This window comes from Chrysemys picta, chromosome 3 (genome assembly GCF_011386835.1).
Source record: "Chrysemys picta bellii isolate R12L10 chromosome 3, ASM1138683v2, whole genome shotgun sequence".
NCBI classification, from domain to species: Eukaryota; Metazoa; Chordata; order Testudines; family Emydidae; genus Chrysemys; species Chrysemys picta.
In genome coordinates this window covers 81,208,590-81,233,277 of record NC_088793.1, presented here as the reverse complement: position 1 = coordinate 81,233,277, position 24,688 = coordinate 81,208,590, and the positions used below count along the sequence as shown (strand labels likewise).

General features: G+C 41.2%; 1 protein-coding gene across 8 annotated transcripts in view; it reads left to right on the top strand.

The window, feature by feature from the left end:
• Window positions 1-24,688, top strand: part of HACE1 (HECT domain and ankyrin repeat containing E3 ubiquitin protein ligase 1) — a 148,380-nt gene that overhangs the window by 81,381 nt on the left and 42,311 nt on the right. For 7 of the 8 annotated variants that reach the window (XM_065588267.1, XM_005287711.5, XM_005287710.5 and 4 more), the window contains 5 exons: window positions 1,291-1,422; window positions 4,197-4,295; window positions 4,570-4,640; window positions 15,980-16,093; window positions 16,555-17,491. In XM_065588267.1, the coding sequence (XP_065444339.1) occupies window positions 1,291-1,422; window positions 4,197-4,295; window positions 4,570-4,640; window positions 15,980-16,093; window positions 16,555-16,657 (519 nt within the window). In that variant the 3' untranslated portion in view covers window positions 16,658-17,491. Of the gene's footprint in view, window positions 1-1,290; window positions 1,423-4,196; window positions 4,296-4,569; window positions 4,641-15,979; window positions 16,094-16,554; window positions 17,492-24,688 lie in introns of those variants that run through there. The other variant, XM_065588265.1, reaches the window with a different exon arrangement.

Below are 24,688 nucleotides of genomic sequence, written 5' to 3'. Positions count from 1 at the left end.
GGCTGAGTTCCCCCTGTTGGACTTTCACTAGACAGCTGTGAGGAGATTCAAATGCTGAATCCTCTGTGCCCTTCACTTGCTGGGACTGGGCAGAGCTTAGGCACCGTTCGTGGCTTTGGGCCTCTAAGCACACACTCGAGAGGCACACTTTGTGTCTGATGCCCCTCATGGGAGTGGGGACTCCATTGTCCCATTGCCTAAGCCCTGAAACTAGTGCAGTCTCCCCCAAACATCCCCTGCAGCTCTTGAACAGTCCCCAGAATCCTACCAAAGGTGTGAGCCTTCTGGTTTACAGTTAACCTCTTGAGAGGTTTGAGAGCCAACAGACTTTGTACAGGATCCAGAAACACCATTGTTCTCCACTTAGCACAAGAAATATACAGATGTGTACAAAATAAACACACCTATATGAATTTCCCTGTCTTGGGTTCTTCGCCATTTTGAGAGTTCTTTGCGCTTGGGCAGAGTCCTCTGGGGTGCCCAGGATCCTTTCTCTGCAGCTCATGACTTTTTCTTCAGAAACGTGGAATCTTTCCAGCTCAGCTTGCTTTCTCTGACCTTGGTTGGTTTCACAGTTCAAACAGACCTCTGCTACAAAAGCATACTTGTCTCTTCTATGCCTGCCCCAAGCTTTCTGTCCCTCTAAAAGGCTTCTCCCTGTGAGTCCTTTTTAAATCCTCCTCTGTCACCTCTCTCTCTTCTGTTTGGGGAATTTTCCAGTCTCTCTACTTTTCCATCCTTTCAGACAAGTTGGAGAAAGCAGCGTCTTCCAGCTCCAGTCAGCCTCCTTAGCAAAGCGATTTTTTTCAGTCTTTTGTTGTTCTCCTGTTTAGTTAAAAAACAAGAAAAGGAAATTCCATCCAGACTGATGTTTGAGGCTGTATTGTTCATTCAGTCAGAAAATGACAATGTAAAATTCCATTAACATTCTTGGTCTAGATCCAAGCCCCGGCTGGGACTGTGCTGCACTGTCATTCCAGAAGTAGTCTCCAAAAACATGCCCCACAAGATATGGCCGTCCTACATACATTTGTATGGGCAAAAAGGAAATAGAAGGGTGCTTGCTCAAACTTTGTAGGTGTCTTTTTTGAGGCCTTTTGAAAATGTGGCCATGTGTGCTGCAGTTGCTAGCCTCAGTTAGGTGAGTGAAGAATCCATTCAAAGCCTCAGCTAGAATTTACTTTGAATTATAATCTTAATGTAGGCGGGACTATGTTCGTGCATATATATGTTTATATATTTTTACCATAAAATATCTCATTTTAATGTTCTCAATATCTTTCATTGCAGGCTGAGTATGTCCAGCTTGTTACTGAACTTCGAATGACAAGAGCCATTCAGCCTCAGATAAATGCTTTTTTGCAAGGATTTCATATGTTCATACCACCTTCTCTTATACAGCTTTTTGATGAATATGAACTGGTAAGTAGCAGTGCCTATATTTGTAACTGACAGCATTCAGCACTTCATTACTTCTACCTCGTTACATTAGCAAAGCTCAGTGTTTTGAAAGATAATTTGATATTCATGCTTTGGTTTTCACTTCTATAGACCTGCTCTGAAACTTCTGTACTTGTTCACTCTGATTACCTTAGGTGAGCATTTCCTGAAAGATGGTAGTATTGATCACTCATTACAAGAGTAAAGTCTTGCTTTGTAATACCCAAGATAGAAAGTGAATATGTCTTGTGGTCCATAAATCCCTTCAGTAAACATCAGGAAACGTTTCTATTGCCTAGTTTATTTATCTTCATCCACTTCCTACTTTCTGACTCAAATTTACTTTCCTAAAAAAATCTTTGTGTAGTTGCTCCATTTTTCATTTCTGACTACATATATATTTAATAGCTTGGAGAAAGTGACCACCAGTAAGGGCCTTTTCTGCCTGTTTTCCATGATATTCCACGGTTGTTTCCCTATCTGTTTGGATGTTTCTCCTCTTTCCTTCTTCCTAAGCCACAAAGTCACTTGGTGTAAAATTTTCACAGTGATTTAGGAGCCTAAGTTTCACTGAATGTAAAAATATAGGTCATACTGTAAGCATTAAATCTTATTTAATGTAAAATTAAAGATTTTTTCCAACTTAAGATTGGAAATTCTACTTATACCTGAGTATTGTAGTTAAACTAAAGACCCAAATCTTTTACTAAAACCAGAAAATTCAGAGCAGAAATTCCACAAAAATCCTTTTTATGCAGCCTTGCCCCATTTATTTTATTTTGAAGGGTAAATTAGAGTTCCAGCCTCCACCATGTACATGTGCTGATGTTACAATTTATAAAATGCCCTCATGTTTTTCTCCTGCAAAGTATATGTGTATTTGTGCACACATTTGGGGTGTCATTGGAGGGGGAACAGAGAAGCCACTGAAAGTTAATTTCCTTCCCTTGTTCTCAAAGAAATACAGACTTTAATTTCTTCAGCATTTTGTCCTTTTGTCTTGCTGGTAACCTAAGATCCTGGTGTACATAGTGCACATGTGCACACACATGCAAGCTCAAATAAAATTCCAAGTTGTCATGTTTGGGACACCAGTTCATTAGACACACTATCTGAAGGAGTTGAAATATTGCCCTGTGATTCCTTATATATGCTATTTTTGGTAGAATGTTGAAATTACCCTCCCCTCCCCCGCCCCCAATATTGTAGATTGTGCTATACTGCCAGTCCACTGAGTTTTAATTAGAGGCCTTCACAAAAGTTAAGCATTTTTTTCTTCTGTCCCCTCTCAGGGATGCTTTTTTGATCATTAAGTATATCTTCCCCTCACTCCTGTTCTGTCACTGTCACCTTGATTAAGGTGGTGGGGTCAGTCTAGAACCCCATCTTCCATCCTCCCATCAGCAAAGTGTGTCAGACAAGTGTTAAGAACACTGTGCCTCTTTTGCTCCCTGTCCTTCTCTTCTCCACAATGCATTCAGCTCCTGCTGGGCAAGGAACAAAACACAGCTTTAAGCTCCAAATTTGGCCTTCTGAATAGTAGTTTGTGGTACAACCACTAACCTGTGCTTCTATAAATTAAAAACTGACATTGATATTTTAATATAGCATTTAAAATATTATATTAAAAATTTAAATAATGTTGTTTTATTATTAAAAAGGAAAACCTGTCATTTCAGGTGATCACTTACAGGCTTAAAATTTCTTAACCTGTAAAAAAGCTGATTCAGACCTTTCAAAATGAAATTAACAACTCAGTCTTCCAGTTATGCAAGTGTTTTGGTTTTTAATATTCAAGTATGCTTTCTAAGAGGATATTTTCCTGTATCAGAAGTCTGTGCAACAATAAAACACAAAGGATTTCTCATTCTGATATAAGGGATTTAATGTATTTTATATTAAGGTTGAATATGTAGTTGTGTAGTATAGTGTAGACAAACTTGGCAGCCCTCATACACTTAACTATTCCACTTAGAATCTGTTTTATTAAAAGGGGTTCTGGTGGCTATGGGACAACGCGTTTACCTACTTTGACACTGTATCTTTGACTTCTAGTTTCATATCTAAAATATTAAGTTGTCTTAGTCTGGAAGTAATGAATTAGTAGGGTGCCCCTTCTCATTGTCTCAGCGTAGGTTGATCCTCCAACTCAATGGATTTTTGGCATCACTCTACTGAGAACAGCCTGTTTAGAAAGATGCCAGTCTTCCTTCTGTCTCACAGAGATTTGGATTATCTCTGACGAAAAGGATGAAAGTTGCTTCTCCCTTGCCAGGAGAGGAAGCCAAAGAAAAACTACCTCTAGCTGTGGCACTAGACTTTCCCAGTCAAGGAGAGAGGTTTTTCAGCCAATTCATTTCTGTGCATTGGAGGGCTGGTAGTCTGCAAAGATCCACCTTGCCTGCAGGATGGGTGGATAGGTTGGCTCTAGTGGAACTCCAGTACCAGGACTGTACTAGCTCCCTTGCTTACACTGCACTTGCTTATAATAAAATTTCTACTTCTGATGACTTGCAGGTGGAATTAAATAATATACAAAGGTTTGCCTGTCTTTTTTAAAATGTAGGAGACTCAAGGATCTTGTATTATAAGCTTTGATATCTTATTTATTATTAGGAATAAAGTATTGAAAGGAAATTGGAACAGAAAAGGCGTTTTGGTTTCATTCAGGATTATTCTTTAATTAAAGCAACTGCACTCTTCAAAATTAATTGTTTGTAGAGAAGACTAATCAAGATTTGTTTTTCCCCCTGAAGGAGCTGTTGCTGTCTGGTATGCCAGAAATTGATGTGAGTGATTGGATAAAAAATACAGAATACACAAGTGGCTATGAAAGAGAAGACCCTGTTATTCAGGTAAAGTCCCAGCTGAATGGATGGAGGATATTGTATTTTAATCTTCAAAGTTTTTGCTACTTTTGGATGAAAACTTACATTAACCAAAGTATTCTTATAAATCACTTAAGATGGGAATGTCTCATAATAAAATGAGGTATGAATCTGACTCGGAGCTAATTTCCATAATTTAAACCATAATTTTTTAAATGTGCCCTTATTTGTTTATATCTTTTTTCAAATTTTAAAAAAGAGAGTTTTCATTTTCCATTAAACAAATTTCTTTTTCGTTTAGTGGTTCTGGGATGTTGTAGAAGAACTAACTCAGGAAGAGCGAGTGTTACTATTACAATTTGTTACTGGCAGGTGAGAAATATTTCTGTTTATATTGCATATATTACAAATACTCTAGAGTCAACTGCACTGCAAATGGAAAGACACATTTCATGACCAAGAACTGTTTGTTTACTTAACTGGGCAACCTGAATACTCACTTAGGAGTCTGTTTGTTGATATATAAACAGTTTTACTGTTTGTTACCACCAAAATGGCTAATTAGTATTTGTCAACACTTACTGTAATTTTGGTAGTCACTTAGTTTTATTTCATCACTTATTCCTGTGCATTATACCTCTTGTGTGGTTAACTTGCTATCTGTAGCTATCACAGATATTAACTTTTGCCCATTGTTGTGGTATCTGAGAGTTTTACAAATATGTACGTAAATCCATATCTGAACGGGCAGTTGTCATACTGCTCTACCATAGAACACTCTTGAGTGTCCAAACTCCTCTTTCTTTCCAAGTTGGTTCTATTATTGGCAGTTAAAATAAACAATGCAATATAAAGTTTCACTCCAAACTAGGCTGTTCCAAGAGTTTTCCCCCAGGATGACTCTGTCCCAAATACTAGTTCCTTCTGTCATGAGTCACTTGTGCCTCCCTTTTAATGGAGAAGTTATATTCAAGCAGGGGTTAAGGAGCTCCACCTGGCATAGGGAGTACATGAGTCAGTGAATGTCACAATTTCCATGCAAGGTTCAAATACCTGTTTGCAGGGTAGGTCAACAGAAGGTCCTGTTTATACCACTTAAGTGGTCAGTGTGTAGGCCTAATTTTTCTCTTGCCCTTCTTTCTGGGAGGCAGGTAGAATTTAAAAGACAGGAAAAATTACTTCGGTCTTCTCTCCCACATCTTTGAAATGGCGGAGTAGTGGATTTTTCTTTTTCCTGTTAATTTTGTGGGCAGGCAATAAAAAGAGGGTATTGCATTTTTCCCTGGAGGGAGCCAAGTTTGTGGTCATCCTTTGGTCTTGTGGCAAAGAGTTCCACAGCTATAGGTAGCCACCAAAAATGTCTCCAACCCCCATTAGTCTCATTGTATCTATTAAGAGCTTCACTATCTCAAAGGATCATGGTCAGTTTAGGGGTTATTAGTGAGAGTCTTGATCTGTTCTTCCATCCTCTGCAGAACTGACTCCTGCAGTTCTACCTGCATTACTTCCAGGTCTCTGTTTCTAGCCTTTCTAAATTAGCGAAATCTGTTTTTTGCATTAGTCCAGTTTTGCTATTCCTAAATCCAGAATGGTACTTTGAAAAGCACTGGTTTGGGATATGTGCTCTGAGTGGAATCCATTGTGTTTATAGCCTTGTTAATGAACTAGGGGGATTCTGACACGTGTCCCCTGAAATTGACTAATACAAGCCTTGTTAGAACAGTGTTAGTTTTGTTTACAGATCACATACTGCTATGATGTTAGAGCTTTTTTTAACAGTAATTAAATTTATATTGTTGTTGATGCCTTTAAAGCTTAGGAGTGGAACTTGGCAGAAATGGCTCAGATTACTATTACTTTTCTGCTATGATGTATCTGCTTATGGTCTGAGGTTTCGGCTAAGCAGGGCTGGTGATGGAAACCTATTGTTTCTTCAGTGAGCAAGAAATCTTCTTGGCCTTTTGAGCATTATAGATAGGCTTGGAAGCATCAGCTTTTTATTGGTAAATGTCGGTAAACGTCAGTTTCACTATACATGCACAAACCGAAGAAAAAATATTTCCATTAATAATAATTGAATTTTACAGATAGGGAAAGTAAGAAAAATTATGCTTGATAACTTAATAGTTTGATTTAAGGATATTTACTTCGTGTATTTTGACATGTGGTGTTGACCATTTGTGTTTTAATGGTTATAAAGCTTTAACTTTTTTTAATCTCAACGTCTATCATTAAATAATTGTCTGACCTGCCCATTTTGTTCCCTCATAATCTTGCACCACTGTGAAAATTTAAATCAACATTTGAAAAAAAATGCTTAAAAATAAACCAATATTATCCATTGAAATTTATTAAAAAATAAAATCTAATTCTGCCAAGCCTAATTATAGGCAACAGTGAGAGGACACTTTCAAAAGCTACCAGAGCTGACATGTGCACATATAAATCCAGTGACATCTCTGAAATATGGGTGTCTGGGCATGAAAAATGTAGAAGCAAGATTGAGCGGTCTATTAGCCAAAACTCTAGTCATAATATACATAATACAAACAAGTGTACTGAGGTCTTATTTTGTATTTATAAAATACCTGTCAACAAACTCTTTGCATACCCCTTAAATTTTTCCACCTGGATGCTTTGCATTTTCCTGAATGAGGAATTTGTTTTAAGAGTCTGCATTTGCTGGGTAGCACTTTTCATTAAGAATTTGCATTATATTTTCATTCCTCTCATTGCAGCCTGAGTATACCTTCAGTGCTACTTAAGTGAAAAATCAGATATCCTTTTTTCCAGCCAGAGACCATAAAATGTATTCAATGGATCTAGTAAAAAAAATTATGATAGTAGCTTTAATGTTTCATTGACGTCTTTAAGCATATCTTACATGTCTTTTCCTCTTGCAGTTTTGCCTTCACTTAGGAGTAATGGAAGTCTGACTTTTGATGATTTCAGTGTAAAACAGTATAATTTTGGATATACTGGGAAAGTCCTTTTTTAATAGGCTATTCTTCATGTTTTCCGTAACACATGAGTGGCACAGTTTGTGCAAAAACCTCCAGGTGACACTCAAGAGAAGGTGATTAGGTGGTCCTGCGCATACTCCATGCCCTTTGATTTTTGGATAGTTCTGGCTTAAACTCTGTGGTAAGGCCCTCTGGTTTCTTTGATGCTGTAAACTAGAAATTCGGAGGCAGCTTCAAGTAAATCCAAAACCTGAGATATTAACTGAATTAAATATGGAAAGGAGTAATGCAATCACTGCAATGTTGCTTACTGGTGGCTTTTATGTCCATTTTTTTAATTCTGTGTCTAAATTTTCAGTGACACAGATTTTTGTATTGACAATAATGGAAATTACATGAGATGCCAAGCCATAGAATCGGTAGCTAATAGCTGGATGAATGAGAGACTTGTTGCTAAGTTAGAAGGCCTGAGTTTTATTTTGTGTTTGAATGTGGAACTCTAACTGTTGGTAGAGCAAAATACCATCATTCTCAGGAGGAAAAATCATGTTTGGGAGATACAAGCCGTAAGCACATTACAAGTGGATACTTTTATAAGCTTTTCTTGTAACCATTCTGAATTGTAGCTCTAAGCACAGTTCCATTTGAGAAACTTTGTTACTTTGTTACCTTGTTACTGCAGAAGGTATAAGCACAAGCCTATATATCCATGGGTGACCCTAAATACTGGAAGAAGAAAAGTTGTCTGTTAAATCTCATTGTGGTGATGGTTTGTATTGGTTATCTGTTGGATATGGATAACTAGTACTTATATTTAGCATGTAAATATTTTTGAAGTACCATTAATTGGATTACTGTTAGACTATAAAATCCTTTATTTAGACACAAAACATACATGGCAATGCAAGCCCTCTCCTTTTCCACTACTTCACCCAGTAGGCTCTAACCCTGTTTGAAAGAGAGAGTGCCACCTAAAATTGAGAAGGTATTTCATTCTCCTTCACCATTCAATCCTTGCAAAGACTCAGTGTTTTTTCATTATTTTGCAAGCCTATTTTTAAAACTGTACCTGAAATCCAGAATTTTAAGTAGTATTCAAATTCTTTAGAAGAATGTCCTTGTTTCAGATTATTTTATTCTAATACAACTCTTACTGAACAGTATTTTAATATTCCAAGTGAGGGTCTCATAGTAATGTCATTTATATTTTAACATCTTCATGTGCACTTTATACCAAAATAAAAATTTAAGTTGATATAAAATAATGGCTGCATTTTTACTATACTTTGTGACTTTTCATTAGTGAGAATTTGGGTTGAGGGATCCTTTGGAGTTATGTCTCTATCCGGTTGTCTTTTTTTTTAAATTGTTTTCGAATACCATGGGAGGGGATCATCTCTCCTGAGAGAAAACACCACTACTATACAAAACAAAAAACAACACCCCTCGCCCCCACCATTGAACAGGTTTTTATACCACAATTTTAAAGATGGCCTCTAATGGTATAGGTACTATGTGTGAGTCTCATACTGTAGGTTAGTGTGAATCACATTATTCAGGGTGAGAATGGATTTATAGTCAAACTTACAGAATTTCTTTGGTTAATATTTTTCTTAGTGTTCCACAATATTGCAGTAGATAATTACTCTATTAAGTCACTTTTCTCTAATATGACTTTACTGGCTTTACTGTGAGAAATACCACACTGTTAAGTTTTGATTCTCTTATAAAAGCCAAAGCTCTCGAAAAGACATGTCAAGAATATTTGGCAGATTCCATTACTTTTATAATGGAAGGGTAGTTTTTTAACTGATGTTTCTTCAACTATAAAGACAACAGGCTTATATATATTAGGAAAATCATCAAGTGCTAACAATGGGCGAGTTACTCAAACACATGCTTGCTTCTCTTATCTAGTGTTTAAACAATTTAACAGCTATCATAAATGGGACAATCCCATTTTCAACAGCATTACAGAAAACATGAATGAGGCAATGAGATTTTCACTATTGGTGAAGATTGGGACCCATTGCTAACACCCATTCTTCCTTGAGTGATTGCACATGTCCATTCCACTGTTGGTATGTGTGTGCCTTGTGCACAGTTGTCTGAGGACTTTTTCCCTCAGAGGTACCGGTTAGGGTGGCTTGAGCACCCTGTACTGTTGTGTGCCAATATAAGAGGCTGGAACTGCCCCTCATCCCCCTTCAATTCTGTCTTACAGCCAGTGACTGTGGTTAGAGCACTTCCAGTCTTGCTATCACAAGTTTAGTTCCCTCACTCTCTGTATATAGTCTTTTCCATTTAGTACTTAGTGAGTGAGCTATACTATATAGTTAGGTTTCAGTTGTTAGGTCCCTTTTGGACCAAATTTGATTTTCGATATTAGAGCCATGCCTTACTTTCCAGGTTTCAAGTCTCACCGGTCATGTGCCAGACTGGCAGTCAGTGACCCACACCCCAGCTGCCAAAAGTGTCTGGGATCCCACATGAGTGACGGGTGACACAAAGCCTTACTCAAATAAAGACAGAGCAGCGAGACTTAACTGTCTCTTTATGAGGGTGGCACTTCACCCTTCATCAGAGCCATTGGGTTCAGAACATACTTAGACCATCAGTGAAGTGTGCGCCTCCCAAGCCATTTTTGGCACCATGTTCTGTATCTACAGTACCTAAGAAGAGAGAGAGATCTGCCAAGGACATGGTACCTTATCCAGTAAGATCTTGGTACTGAGGTCAGCTAAAAGAAAGATTTGTAGGAGGGACTGTGAATGGAAACATTCCCCAGAGTGCTCCACTGCTGTAAAGCGAGATTCAACAATTCCAGAACCAGTGTCAGGTCTGTCGAGGCCAGCCCCTGAAGTTTGTTTCAGACCCTATCCTGGTACTGAGGATGCTGGAAGTCTACGCTACTGACAAAGAATTACTTAACCCCCTGGCACCGGTGTCCCTGGGAGTGCAGGGAAGGGTTCCAGCTGCTACCAGTGTCTGGTCTCTACACCAGCTCTGCAAAAGCAGGTGGCGCCAATGTCGCTCCCAATACCTAGGAGGCTGATACAGTCCAGGGGCATGCCACTGTTAATATCACCGGTATCACCATCTCTGGGTTCAGCTAAACTGTCTCCAGTGCACAATGATTCTGCTCCACCGTTATCGCAGGACTGAGTCATCTTTGTCAGACTTGGAAGTGGGATCTTTTGTGTCCCATACCAGATGGGAAGTTTGCCCTCCATTAGAGCCTTGGGGTCCATGGAAGTCAATGCAGTCTCAATAATAGGTACATTGCAAGTAACAATGGTCTGTCAACCAGGGTATCCACCCCCCCCATACCAGTGATTGCTCTGGACACCATGGAGTGTCCTTCCCTCTGCTAGGACCTTTCCTCACCCATCTGAGTTGACTTCCTCAAGGATGCACTGAGATCATTGGTACCACAGACAACAATCTCGGAGGCCTAGTATGGTACCGAGGAACTGGAAGTCTGAGAGCTCCTCCCTGCAAGAGACAGACCAGCCATTTCCTCTGCTTCCTGGTGCATCACCTTCCTTATCACCAAATGAGGCTGTAGAGATGGTGAGTGATTCACCACCACCAGAGTATTACAAGGCTAACCAAGAACTGCTTAAAAAGGTGCCCTCTGTTTTAGACATTCTGGTGGAAGAGGTCCATGAGAAATTCCACAAACTGGTAGACATTTTACGTTCTGCTGGATCCTCCAGAGTGGCTGTTCTGATTTAATGAAGCCCTTCTGGAACTGGTTAAAATGCTTTGGCAGATCCCTTCTTTCCTCTCGCCTATGATAAAATGGTCAGAAAGGAGATACTCTGTCCCTTCTAAGGGCTTCAACCCTCACTTGCCCCTAGGCTTTGGTGGTGACAGCAGCTAATGAGCACAAGAGGCAGAGTCACCAAGCATCAATGCCAAGGAGCGAGGAATAATTTTATTCAACAGGAGGTCTACAGCTAAGAATTGCTAACCTGCAAGCTCTCCTAAGATGCTAGGACAGTGATACACAGACTATGGCTTTTGAGCCGCAAGTGGCTCTTTAATGTCTCTCCTGTGACTCTTTGCAGCACATATTAAAACACTGATTTAATTATTAACCAATCTAACTTATTAACCAATCAGGAAGCTTATACTCTGTTATTAACCAATTGCATTTGATAAAATAATTCTTGGTTTGTCATTTTGTTGTGAGAATAATGTATATAAAAACTAGGGCTGTCAAGCGATTAAAAAAAATTAATTGTGATTAATCGTACTTTTAATAATAGAATGCCATTTTATTTAAATAGTTTTGGATATTTTCTACATTTTCAAATATATTGACTTCAATTACAACACAGAATACAAAGTGTATAGTGGTCAGAGGCATGGGTGATTTAAAAAGGCCCGAGGGCCCCTAGTAGCGCAGCGGAGCTAAGGCAGGCTTCCTGCCTGCCCTCACTCTATGCTGCTCCCGGAATCAGCTGGAAAGGCTCTATGACCCCCGGGGGGAAGCGGGGGTGGGCAGGGGGTCTCCGTGGGCTGCCTGAGTGCCAACGCTGCAGCTCCCATTGGCCAGGAACTGCGGCCAATAGGAGCTGCGGGGGTGGTGCCTGCGGGCAGCGGTGCGTGGAGACTTCCTGGGTCCCCTGCCTAGGAGCCGCTGCCAGAGAAGTGTGCTGGTCGCTTTTGAGAGCCGCACAAGGTAAGCATTGCATCCCTCCTGCATCCCAATCCTCTGCCCCTTCCCCAGCCCACAGCTCGCACCCCCTCTCATACCCCAACCCCCTCCCAGAGCCTGCATCCCCTCTCATACCCCAACCCCCTGCCCTAGCCTGGTGAAAGTGAGTGAGGTGGGGGAGAGCGAGTGACAGAGGGAGGTGGGATGGAGTGAGCAGGGGGGCGGGGCTTGGAGAAGGGGGAGGACAAGGGCGTGGTCTCGGGGAAGGGGCAGGGGCGGGACAAGGGTCTTTGGGTTTGCGCAGTTAGACAGTTGGCAATCCTACTGGGCGGGCATGGGGAAGCCCTGGCTGTGCCAGAAAAGTGTGCACAGCGCGCAGCCAGCAGCTCGGTGGGCACCAGCCAGCACAGGCGCAGCACTGCCCAAATGTCAGGCGGACTGCGTCTGTGGCTTGTGCTTGTGTGGGGGCCCATTGACTGTTCTACCCTGAGGCCCAGAATTGCTGTTGGCGGGCTTGGCCCCAGTCAAGGTTCAAAATTGTCAGAGACCTGGTATGGGTAACAAGTACCTTTTGTGGTGCAAAATGTCCAACTAGGACTCGGGACTCCTCAAGGATGGCTAGTGTCGGTGTACACCCCCTGTGATTGTCTAGGCAGTGATTCACATTCCAGAGGTATTTTTGTCCCTTCTGGACTGGTGGACAGACCCTCTGAATGTTTGCGCGGGAGTTCCCTTCATTTCTTCACAACCAATGTGCACACTGGTCATGGATGCCTCATCCCTGGGTTGGCGGGCACACATTAGAACCTCTTGAGTTGTAGTCCTCACAGGATCTGAGGACTCATATAAACATCAAGAAACTACATGCTGTCTAGCCTTCTCTGCCTTTAATTCACATATTCTGGGAAAAAAATCTGTTAGTTATCTTGTCTGTTAAACACTGTGTTTTATGTAAACAGACAAGAAGGATCATGTTCCTCCCAACTGAGTCAGGAGGTATGCATAACTAACTCCATTCACCTCAAAGTTGCTTGCCTCCCAGGAGAGTAGAACATGTTGGCAGATCACCTACCCCATGAATGGTCACTACATCTGGACATGGGCAGGTCCATCTTCCAGCTGTGGGGAACTACTCAGGTGGATCTGTTTGCAACAAAGACCAATAGAAAATGCCATCAATTTTGCTCCCAAGGTGGTCTTAGTCTTAGCTCTTTGGACACTTTCCTGCTATCATGGATGGAACTCCCTACTATATGCCTTTCCTCCGGTACCATTACTACTTAGTCATATTTGAAGCCAAGCAGGATCATTCTTGCCTCATACTAATAGCACCAACATGGCCTTGGAAACACTGGTCCTCGACCTGTTAGCATTGTTAGTGAGGCCTCCTCTACTTCTCCCCTTAGATTCAGATGTAATTTTCTCAGGACCATGGCCATCTGCTCCGTCCCAACCTACAGACCCTCCACTTGATAGAATGGATGCTTCACGGCTAACACCATAACTTGCTTGAAAATCATTCAGGAGCTGCTTCTGAAAGCCTGCAGCTAGACAGACTTACCTGGCCAAATGGAAACATTTTTCTACCTGCTCTCAGCTGAGAAATCTCTCCAGTGCAGGCTTCCACATTTTTGGATTATCTGTTGCCCCTAAAAGAGCAAGTTCTGACTGTTAGTTCCATTAAAATACATCTGACAGTGATTTCAGGGTTCCACCCTCCAATGGGTAGTTATGGGTAGGGCCCTACCAAATTCACGGTCCATTTTGGTCAATTTCACGGTCATAAGATTGTAAATTTTATTATTTCATCTATTTAAATCTGAAATTTCATGGTGTTGTAATTGTAGGGGTCCTGACCCAAAAAGGAGTTGGGGGGAAGTGTTGCAAGGTTATTGTAGGGGGGGTTACCCTTACTTCTGTGTTGCTGCTGATGGCAGCACTGTCTTCAGAGCTGGCAGCTGGAGAACAGCGGGTGCAGGCCAGGACCCCAGCTCTGAAGGCAGAGCCACCGCCAGCAGCAGCGCAGATGTAAGGATGGCATGGTATGGTATTGCCACCCTTACTTCTGTGCTGCTGCCCGCAGAGCTGGGCCCTCAGTCAGCAGCTGCCACTATCTAGCCGCCAAGCTCTGAAGGCAGCGGCGCAGAAATAAAGGTGGCATGCTATGGTATTAACAGATGTATTGGAGCATAAGCTTTTGTGGGTGAATGCCCACTTCATCTGTTAGTCTTAAAGGTGCCATAGGACACTCTGTTGCTTTTTACGGATCCAGACTAACACGGCTACCCCTCTTATACTTGATGCTATGGTATTGCATCTGCACTGCTGCTGTCAGGGTGCTGCCTTCAGAGCTGGGTGCCCTGCCAACAGCCACCGCTCTCCAGCCACCTAGCTCTGATGTCAGCACAGAAGTAAGGGTGGCAATATTGCGACTTCCCCTAAAATAACCTTTTGACCCCTTGCAACCTCCTTTTGGGTCAGGACCCTCAATTTGAGAAACGCTGGTCTCCCCTGTGAAATCTGTATGGTAGAGGGTAAAAGCACACAAGACCAGATTTCACAGTCTGACGCGTTTTTCATGGTTGTAAATTTGGTAGGGCCCTAGTTATGGGTTTGGGAAAAAAGCAATCTACTATCAGATTTCTAAAAGAGTTGAACAGATTATACTCTTGAGTATAAGAACTTGTTCCCCCATGGGATCTCAACCTTGTGCTAACAAAATGAATGGGGCCTCCCTTTGCACCTCTTGCGACATGTTCTCCCTACTCTACCTCTGTGTAAAAGTGTTTTCTCTAGTTGCTATAACATCAAGGATAATTGGTGAATTTTGAGCCTTGGTTTCAGAACATCCTTGTACCATGTTCCATAAGGATAAAGTTTACCTTTACCCTCACCCAAAATTCTTGACCAATGTGGCAGTTTCCACATTAGCAAATACATTGCTTGATTGATGTTTTTCTTGAAGCATCACATGCATACAGATGAAGAGAAGCTTCATTTGTTGGGTGGGAGGAAAGCATTGGCCTTCTCCTTGGATAGCACCAGACCCTTTAGAATGTCAGTGTGGTTATTTCTTGTGATTTGTGGACAGGGTGAAAGGCACACTGGTTTCCACTCGGAGGATTTTCTCTCGTATTTATTTGTGCTGCCAGTTAGCTAATGTCATGCCAACCCTGTGATTATTGGCTCATTTGAGTAGAGCACATACAACTTCAGGAGCTTTCCTAGATATTTGCAAAGCAGCAGCTTGGTCATCAGTACTCACTTTTACTGCTCATTATGCAGTTTCCCATCAGTCCAGGAACAATGCCAGTTTTACAATGACTTTCCGAGCCCACCTCCATATTAATCTGCTTTTGAATCACTTATAATAGAATGGACATGTGCAATCACTTGAAGAAAAAACTGTTGCCTACCTTTCTGTAACTGTTGTTCTTTCAGATGTGTTGTACATGTCCATTCCACAACCTGCCCTCCTTCCCCTTTCTATCAGAATCTATCCAGTAAGAAGGAGCTGAGGAGGCTTGGGGGTGACTCCGCCCTCTTCTACCAGCACACAGTGGCGCTTGGCAGTAGAGGGTGCTTGAGCTGCCCCAGTAAGTACTGCTGAGGGGAAAAAGTTCTCTGAGAACTGTGTACGAGTTGTATGTGCATCTCTAATGGAATGGACACCTGCAACACATCTTGAAGAACGATAGTTACGGAAAGGTAGGTAACCATTTTTTAGCAGAAAGAACAGGAGTACTTGTGGCACCTTAGAGACTAACAAATTTATTAGAGCATAAGCTTTCGTGGACTACAGCCCACTTCTTCGGATGCATATATATGCATCTTCTATATGCATCCGAAGAAGTGGGCTGTAGTCCAGGAAAGCTTATGCTCTAATAAATTTGTTAATCTCTAAGGTGCCACAAGTACTCCTGTTCTTTTTGCGGATACAGACTAACACGGCTGCTACTCTGAAACCTGTCATTTTTTAGCAGCTGGTCATTAGCAGTGGCAATACAAGCTTCCTACAGTGTGCTGGTTTTTCAGCTCCCAAGTACCCTTTTAATGTGTTAATAATCAGTGGATGCTTTCAGTTCCAGGGTTCCTCATGGAGGCTTTGCCCATATAATGGGTGGCAGTGGATTGCAGAATTTCACAATTGCAGCTGTGCCATACACTCGAAATTTGCTACCAACATCAAGTACATGGTATGTTAAATAGCCTCATTTAAATGCATTAAGAAACTGAGCAAAATCCTTTCATTGTTTTCATTATTTGTTTTACACTTCAGGTGCAACCCTCTTGTACAACCTAATTAAAAGGAAAACCTAAAACTGGTTGTTAAGCCATAAGTTGTTATATATTTGAAGGAAAAACCTTAACTACTCCCATGTAATGGAAGGCAGTACAATATCACTAAGGGATGCTTCAAGCTAAATTACTATATTGCTTTTTACTTTAAACCACAAGGAACTTATTTTCCTGCAGTACATTTGAATGCAGAAGGGTACTGCAATGCAGCAGTGCATTTTTTCATAAATATGACAACTTCAGGGTTTTCTGATTTGAATACATATTTGAGAGGACAATTTCATGTTAATTACCTAGTACAAAACAATCAAATTTTTACTCCTACTTCTCATATTTAATGGCGATGCTTTTATTTTAGTATCAACATGCTCAAGTTACCTGAATACCCAAACAAAGAAATCCTTAAGAACAGGCTTCTTGTGGCATTACACTGTGGAAGCTATGGTTACACAATGGCATAATGAAGTCTGGAAAACTCATCTGACTACTGATGCGCAATTCAGAGTGGCAGAAGTAATTTTGGAAACTGTCAACACAAAAGCAGCCTAGATGCTGCGACTCAGACAGGGCTGACTTTTTTTTTTTTTTTTTAAATTAATAAAGGATCTGTTTCCTGTCCATTATGTTGTCTAAGTAAGTCTGTGATACTGTTACATGACTTAAATTTCATAATACACTGTATCTTTGTTTTTAATGTTAGATTAGTATTGAAAGCAGTATACTTTCATTAGCATTAACATAACACGAAGAGTGGGTTTGTCAAAATGTTTCCCACCGATTTTATTTCTGATTCTCAACTGTGTGGATGAATGAGATTTTCTTTTAGTTGACCTCCCCCTCACATGATATGCTATTAGCACACACACTTGTATTGTGTCTTGTTGCATGCAAAAGTGCCATTTATTTTTGCAGAGAACACTGTATAGAAAGTTTCATTTAGATAGTGTACAAAATGACAGATCTAATGTATTTTCCCACTTATTGAATTGTAACTATATTAAAGGGTTTTTAACTTTTTAGTATTTTAATGTATATAATATGTAAAATTTAGACCATTGTCACTGAAAAGTAAATGGCGGATGGTATTAAGATCTAATTTATATTGTATATGAAAATGTACACTATATTGTACTAAATATTAAAGTATTTGTGACTTCATTGTCAATTTGCAGTTTAGAACTTTTATATATTGTTTTAGATGTATATCTGTTCTTTATTCGAAGAATACCTTTTCTCATGCCTTGCTATAGTCCTATGTAGAAAAGGTATAATTAAATTTTAATATTTTAGCAGAATCTGTGACTGGCCACTATTTGTTTTGTCTGGACCGAATTAATATATTATTGGTCTGAACAATCACATTGCACCATCATTTGCATGAGTATATACCTTTCATTGTGTTGACAAAGGCTATTGCTTTGAGTAGGCTTTCACATTGCACAAAGGAAAAAAGCTTGAATATGTTGAGGTACCACGCAGACTGTAATAATTAGGAATCCCTATGCCACATATCATAGAGAATTAGCAAAGAAAACATACCACTCCTGAGTAATACTTCACATTACATTGACAAAAAGCTTCTTTAAATTATTGGAGGACTCCACTATTTTTTGGGGGGGGAGAGGGGATCTCAAGATGCTTGTATAGAGGGCAACCCACCTATACACAAGCTCAGTTCATTCATCATGGTAAGTTTTTTTTTCCCTGATTGTACAAGAAGTCCTGCACCATAAGGCTTTTGAATAGAGTTACTACCATCTTCTTTTCCTTCCGTAAAATAAGCATTACTTTCTACAAAATTGTAGTTTTTGCCTTTTCTAGTTAACCTGGGTTTTTTTTGCTTATGTCAGGGGTTTAACTTGCAAGTGCTTTTGTTTTGTAATGACCAAGCAATTTCTGTCAAATATTTACTTCTCACATTTTCTGTTTCATTGTAGTATACAGCTGTTTGCAAAGAGCATAAAACTCTGCCTGCTAAAAAGAAATATCTAAAACACTAAACATCAAATGGCATAAGACTGAATGCACAATTTTCAAACTTGTATTTATATTTGCCTTGTACTTTTCTATTAATGGATTTGCAACAGTCCATTGATGCAGAAGTATTGCCATGTATATGGAGGGAGGTCTGGAAAATCTTCAAATGAGTGTTTAAATCCTTACATATTCTTAATGATCTTGGACAGCAAGCAGTGATGTTAAAATGACAGTAATTGACATGGGAAAAGGAGGACAAAGCTCACACAAGTAATCCACTATTTTTAAAAGTAATTTCTTATCAAAGAAGTAAAATATTTTGATCCATAGGACAATCTAACCACTTTGTACCAAAACATACAGGGCTAATGTATTAAAGGGATTTTACCTATTGGCATAATAGTATTGTCAAACAAATAGTAAACATTGTTTTCAAGTAACTTGATTTATACATGGATTCTTGTGTAGTTATAGGTGGCTGATCAAACATGTTGCAATTTTATTCTACAAAAAGATAAGGACTTGCATATTTTACCATATTTCTCCTACATTGAGAGATGCTTTCTTTTAAATATCTTACTTTTAAAAGATTGGAGCTAGATTTATTATATTTAATTCCAAGGTGGTATCCCTGGCACCTTCCATCTTAAAAGGTCACAGATGTTTACATACAATACACTAAACATAGACAATGTAAATACTAGTTGAGCTAAATACATGCTGTTCTCAAAAATATTCCTAAAGTATTTGGAGGGTGATGTACATGTATGATAAATTGCAAATGGCAACTGTTTTCTGTTATGTTTTACAGTGTCAATCACACCATTTCTGACACAGATAAATGGTGAGAAACAAAACATTTCACTATTCACATGCCATGTCTCTTGGCAGCTGTCTCTACTTCCACTTAATTAACCTGTTGTGACATACTGGGGTACAATCCAGACTAATGAGCAGCTGCCCTGCAACCCAGAGTGCCTTCCAATGCCTTGCTGAAGTAGCTCCCACCGGAGCTGCTCACAAACAGCCCTCCTGCGTGCAGGCTACACCCTGAATGTCTGTGTGTAACTGCAGCCTTCCGGCCACACTTGGGTTGCACTCGGGCTCGCATCTGCCTTGATTATACTGCAGGATGACCCCAACACACCCCCCAGTCTCAGATTTCCCTCCCAAAGTGTATGTCCTGTACTGCCCAGCCCTCTCCTGGATAGAACAAAATATTTTAAGTCTGTTATTCCTTAAAGGGAATAATATGCCAGTTTATTATCTCAAATAGTTATTCAGACACTTCAGTTTAAACATAGTGGATTAGTTAAAGCAGTAAAACAAGTTTATTAACTACAAAGAGATTTTAAAGTGAGTACAAGTAATGCGGTATAGAAGACAGAAATGGTTAGAAGAAAAATAAATATAAGACTTTTACTAATACCTAACTTAACAAACTATATCAGATTCAAGCAAAGTTTCTCACCACAAGCTTTCACAGCAGTCTTACTGACTAAACCTTGTAGGTCTGGACCCCTCCCCTAGAGTCTTCCTTTGTCCCTTCAGGTGCAGTGAGTGCAAGGGGTGGGGAGCGTAGGGTACCTTGGGGTGTTTGTCCCTCCTTTTATGTTGTTTCAGTCCCTCTCTTGAGAAACATTTCCAGAAGGGCGCCCAGAGACAAAAAGTCTATGTGGAAGGATGGTCCCCGTTGCTTTATTCTCACCTGTTAGAACTTTTGTTGTCTTCCCTCCATGCTTGCTGTTTACTGCTTAAATGAAAATTAAGCGGAACACACGTTCCTTTGTTTATGACAGACCTGTTTACCAAATTCTGTGTAGTCAGAGCTGTGGGATTGGGAACGTGTTATACAGGGAAATCTTATAATTTTACATACAATGTTGTCATACATATTTTATCAGGATGATTCCAGCGAACTACGAGTTTTCAAATGATACTTTACAAGGCATGTCTTGTACAAAATTATTACAATAGGGTGTGGCTACAGGGGTCTATTCTGTTACATACATATTTATAAAATATTTGCCTGCTATTGTATCAGTGCCAAGTTTTTTGAGTATGTAATGAAAAACTCTATTAAAATACACGTTAGGAAGTAGAGCTTTTGTTGCCATAATATGTAGAACTCCCTATCCTTGCTTCTGCAGGTTTTGAAGCTCAGTCTTAAATGTGCAATAACAATTTTTTTTATTTAATATACATAAACAGGATTACTAGCTGGAGCTGACCACGTGATGAAAGCAAGATTTAATAATCATATTGCAAAGGCTATTTTAGAACACCTGCACCCTATTAACAGAGTATGACAAGCCTGTTGAGAAACTATAACTTAATATAGCTTATAGTTTAGAATGATTAATTGGATCATATTTGTTCTCTCCCACTGTGCCAGAACAAGACACGGTGGGTGTTTTATCATCTCAGAAAGAAAAGAACAGATGTCTTTTCAGATCATAGATCATGAGTGCTCATTAACTTTTATTATCTTTATAAAAATGTTAGATAGCAAAGCCTGGTTTTTGATGCTTGAAAATGTTGTGCAGCTAATGTTGCAAAAACCATAAACTGTGAGAAGTAACCTAATGACTATGACAGTTGTAATTCACATGGAATATACAGTAAATAGGCTAAAAGTGGAAGAAGGAGGGTAATAACTTCTTTGAGCCAAATCTTCTGTAGGCTAATTTCTGAGGATTCCAAGATTATAGTGCTAAAAATATTAATGCCAACTCCACTTAAGAAATCTGGTAATTCATGTTTTAAAAAAAAATCTTTTGAGGTTATATTTACATTGGGAAGTTCTCAGAGCCTTTCTCAAGTGCGTGACCATGTAGCAGCTCCATGTACCCCAAGCAGTCCATTCCCTCCATAACCCTTGCCTCCTCACCTGGCCCCAAGGGCAGGGCACTGGAGGAACAAAGTCTCTTCTCCCTATCCATAGCTGGGCTGCTCCCACCTGGGAACTGCTCTCTGTTCTGGTACCATAGCAGCCCCTGGTGGGTGAAAGGCATAACTGCAGTGCCTGTCTGGCAGAATGCATTTTCTGCAGAGGAAAAAAAAAATCTGCGAGGGACATGAATTCTGCTTGTGTGCAATGGCACAGAATTCCCCCAGGAGTAAACTTTTACACTCCCCTTCCTGCAGCTCTGTACTGCAGGTCTTAATAGAGAGGACTAAACAACTGCTTAGTGTACACATATTTACATTTAATAAAATCATTGTAAGCAATTTGAAAAACTTTACATTTTTTAAAAAGATATTGTTAAGCCCACCACTATGTTCTTCCAATATAGACTTCTCCAAACTCTTATTGCTGCTATAGCAATGCATGTTCATGGAATGAAAATATCGTTTGTAGCATTTGTATTGTGAGGTAGGATTTCAGAATAACATTTACACTTCTGTTCTCACAGCTATTTACAGTCTCTCTCTACACCCTCTCCCCTTTTGCGCTTCAGAGACCATTTCTCAGGGCTTTACACGAGTGGCACCAGTTTAATTTACCTTATGAGTAAACAGAAAATTTGGCCTCTTACTGGCTGGCAGCAGTCCTCTGTTAATAATTGACTTGTTCTCAGTTTGTGTGGTCAGCTAGGAAATCTTGCCTGTTGCCAAAATGTTTCAGATTTTGAAGCTCCTCCCAGACAAGTCCCTGCTTTGGTGATGACTCATGACTGGGGATTGAAGTGGGCATCTCCAAAGCGAAAAGCATATGTCACTACAGCTTTAACTAAGACCCGAATCCACAAGGGGACTTAGGCATTGTGATGCTGAGCTTTGCAGTGCCTGATTTATAAGATCACTAGAACAAAAATGGAATCTACAAAGCTTGAGTTAGGCATATAGGCTTTTGTTACAGGGTGACAGAGGATGTGGAAAAAGCCAATGTACTCAATGCTTTTTTTCCCTATGTCTTCATGAACAAGATCAGCTCCCAGACTGCTGCACTGGGAAGCACACTATGGGGAGGAGGTGACCAGCCCTCTGTGCAGAAAGAAGTGGTTTGGGACTATTTAGAAAAGCTGGACAAGCACAAGTCAATGAGGCCGGATGCGCTGCATCCGAGGGTGATAAAGGAGTTGGCGCATGTGATTGCAGAGCCATTGGCCGTTATCTTTGAAAACTCATGGCGATCGGGGGAGGTCCCGGATGACTGGAAAAAGGCTAATGTAGTGCCCATCTTTAAAAAAGGGAAGGAGGAGGAGGATCCGGGGAACTACAGGCCAGTCAGCCTCACCTCAGTCCCTGGAAAAATCATGGAGCAGGTCCTTAAGGAATCAATTCTGAAACACTTAGAGGAGAGGAAAGGGATCAGGAACAGTCAGCATGGATTCACCAAGGGCAAGTCATGCCTGACTAACCTAACTGCCTTCTATGAGGAGATAACTGGCTCTGTGGATGAGGAGAAAGCAGTGGATGTGTTATTCCTTGACTTTAGCACAGCGTTTGATACAGTCTCCCACAGTATTCTTGCTGGCAAGTTAAAGTATGGGCTGGATGAATGGTGGATAGAAAGCTGGCTAGATCGTTGGGTTCAACGGGTAGTGATCAATGGCTCCATGTCTAGTTGGCAGCCAGTATCAAGCAGAGTGCCCCAAAGGTCGGTCCTGGGGCCGGTTTTGTTCAATATCTTTATTAATGATCTGGAGGATGGCGTGGACTGCACCCTCCGCAAGTTTGCAGATGACACTAAACTGGGAGGAATGGTAGATACGCTGGAGGGTAGGGATAGGATACAGAGGGACCTAGATAAATTAGAGGATTGGGCCAAAAGAAATCTGATGAGGTTCAACAAGGACAAGTGCAGAGTCCTGCACTTAGGACGGAAGAATCCAATGCACTGCTACATACTAGGGACTGAATGGCTAGGCAGCAGTTCTGCAGAAAAGGACCTAGGGGTCACAGTGGACGAGAAGCTGGATATGAGTTGACAGTGTGCCCTTGTTGCCAAGAAGGCTAACGGCATTTTGGGCTGTATAAGTAGGGGCATTGCCAGCAGATGGAGGGACGTGATCATTCCCCTCTATTTGATATTGGTGAGGCCTCATGTGGAGTACTGTGTCCAGTTTGGGGCCCCACATTACAAGAAGGATGAGGAAAAATTGGAAAGAGTCCAATGGAGGGCAACAAAAATGATTAGGGGTCTGGAGCACATGACTTATGAGGAGAGGCTGAGGGAACTGGGATAGTTTAATCTGCAGAAGAGAAGAATGAGGGGAGATTTGATAGCTGCATTCAACTACCTGAAAGGGAGTTACAAAGAGGATGGATCTAGACTGTTCTCAGTGGTACCAGATAACAGAACAAGGAGTAATGGTCTCAAGTTGCAGTGGGGGAGGTCTAGGTTGGATATTAGGAAAAAAATTTCAATAGGAGGGTGGTGAAACACTGGAATGGGTTACCTAGGGAGGTGGTGGAATCTCCTTCCTTAGAGGTTTTTAAGGCCCGGCTTGACAAAGCCCTGGCTGGGATGATTTAGTTGGGGATTTGTCCTGCTTTGAGCAGGGGTTGGACTAGATGACCTCCTGAGGTCCCTTCCAACCCTGATATTCTATGATATTCTATGGTACTGGGCAAAAGGTTGGTGATTCAGCCCTCTGTCATGCCAGCTCTCATTTAGGGAAATAAATTAGAGCTGGCTGGAGATGACCTGGCCCTAATTGGGGAAGCAGAGATAGCTGTTGCCTAATTAGCCTGGGGCTGTATAAAAGCCTCAGGGGAAGGAAGCCTAGGGGGGAGCAGAAAGAAAAGGTAGGGAGTGGAAGTGGGGAGGTGGCTCTTTTCTCCCTTCCCCCCATCTGCAGATGGTTAAGAGCCAACTGTACATAGTGAAACGGTGGTGGGAACAAGCCTATGAATAAACTGCACCAGTGGTGACTAACTCGAGAGTCTCAAGAGTGACTTTGTGGACCTAGCAGGGGCAGGAGCCCGCGGGGCTCTGCCATGCTCTGCTACACATGGGGGCTTGTCCAGGATTCCGTGCTAGAGCAAGTGTTTGGCAGCCCAGAGATGGATGAGACCCTGCAATGGCTAGTCAAGCAGCAAGAGGAGGTGAAGAAGGCAATGCAGAGTTTTCAGCAAGCCCAGAAGCTGGAGAGACTGGCCTTGCTCACCTGGAAGGCAGAAGAGCTTGCAGGACTTCATTCGTGAGCAGGCCGGCATCCAACAGCAGCTCCTGCAGAAAGTGGTGAGTCTCATGAGAGGGGATGGTGTTCAGGTGCCGGGCTTAGGGCTTAGTGTAAAATGGGCCTGACTGATGACCCGATGCCTTCCTAGGCACATTTGAGCGGGTAGCCATGGGGGCTGGATGGGATTGGGCAACCTGAGCCCTGCGACTGGCTCTCTACCTCGCTGGTGAAGGCCAAGCAGCCTAAATGGCCCGAAGTGAAGAGCAGGCCAGGAATTATGAAGCGGTAAAGGCAGCCATCCTGGATCTGGTGGGGCTGTCTGCAGAGAAGTACCACCAGAAGTTCTGATCGGCGAGATGGACGGGGGATTTGCGGCCCGGGAGA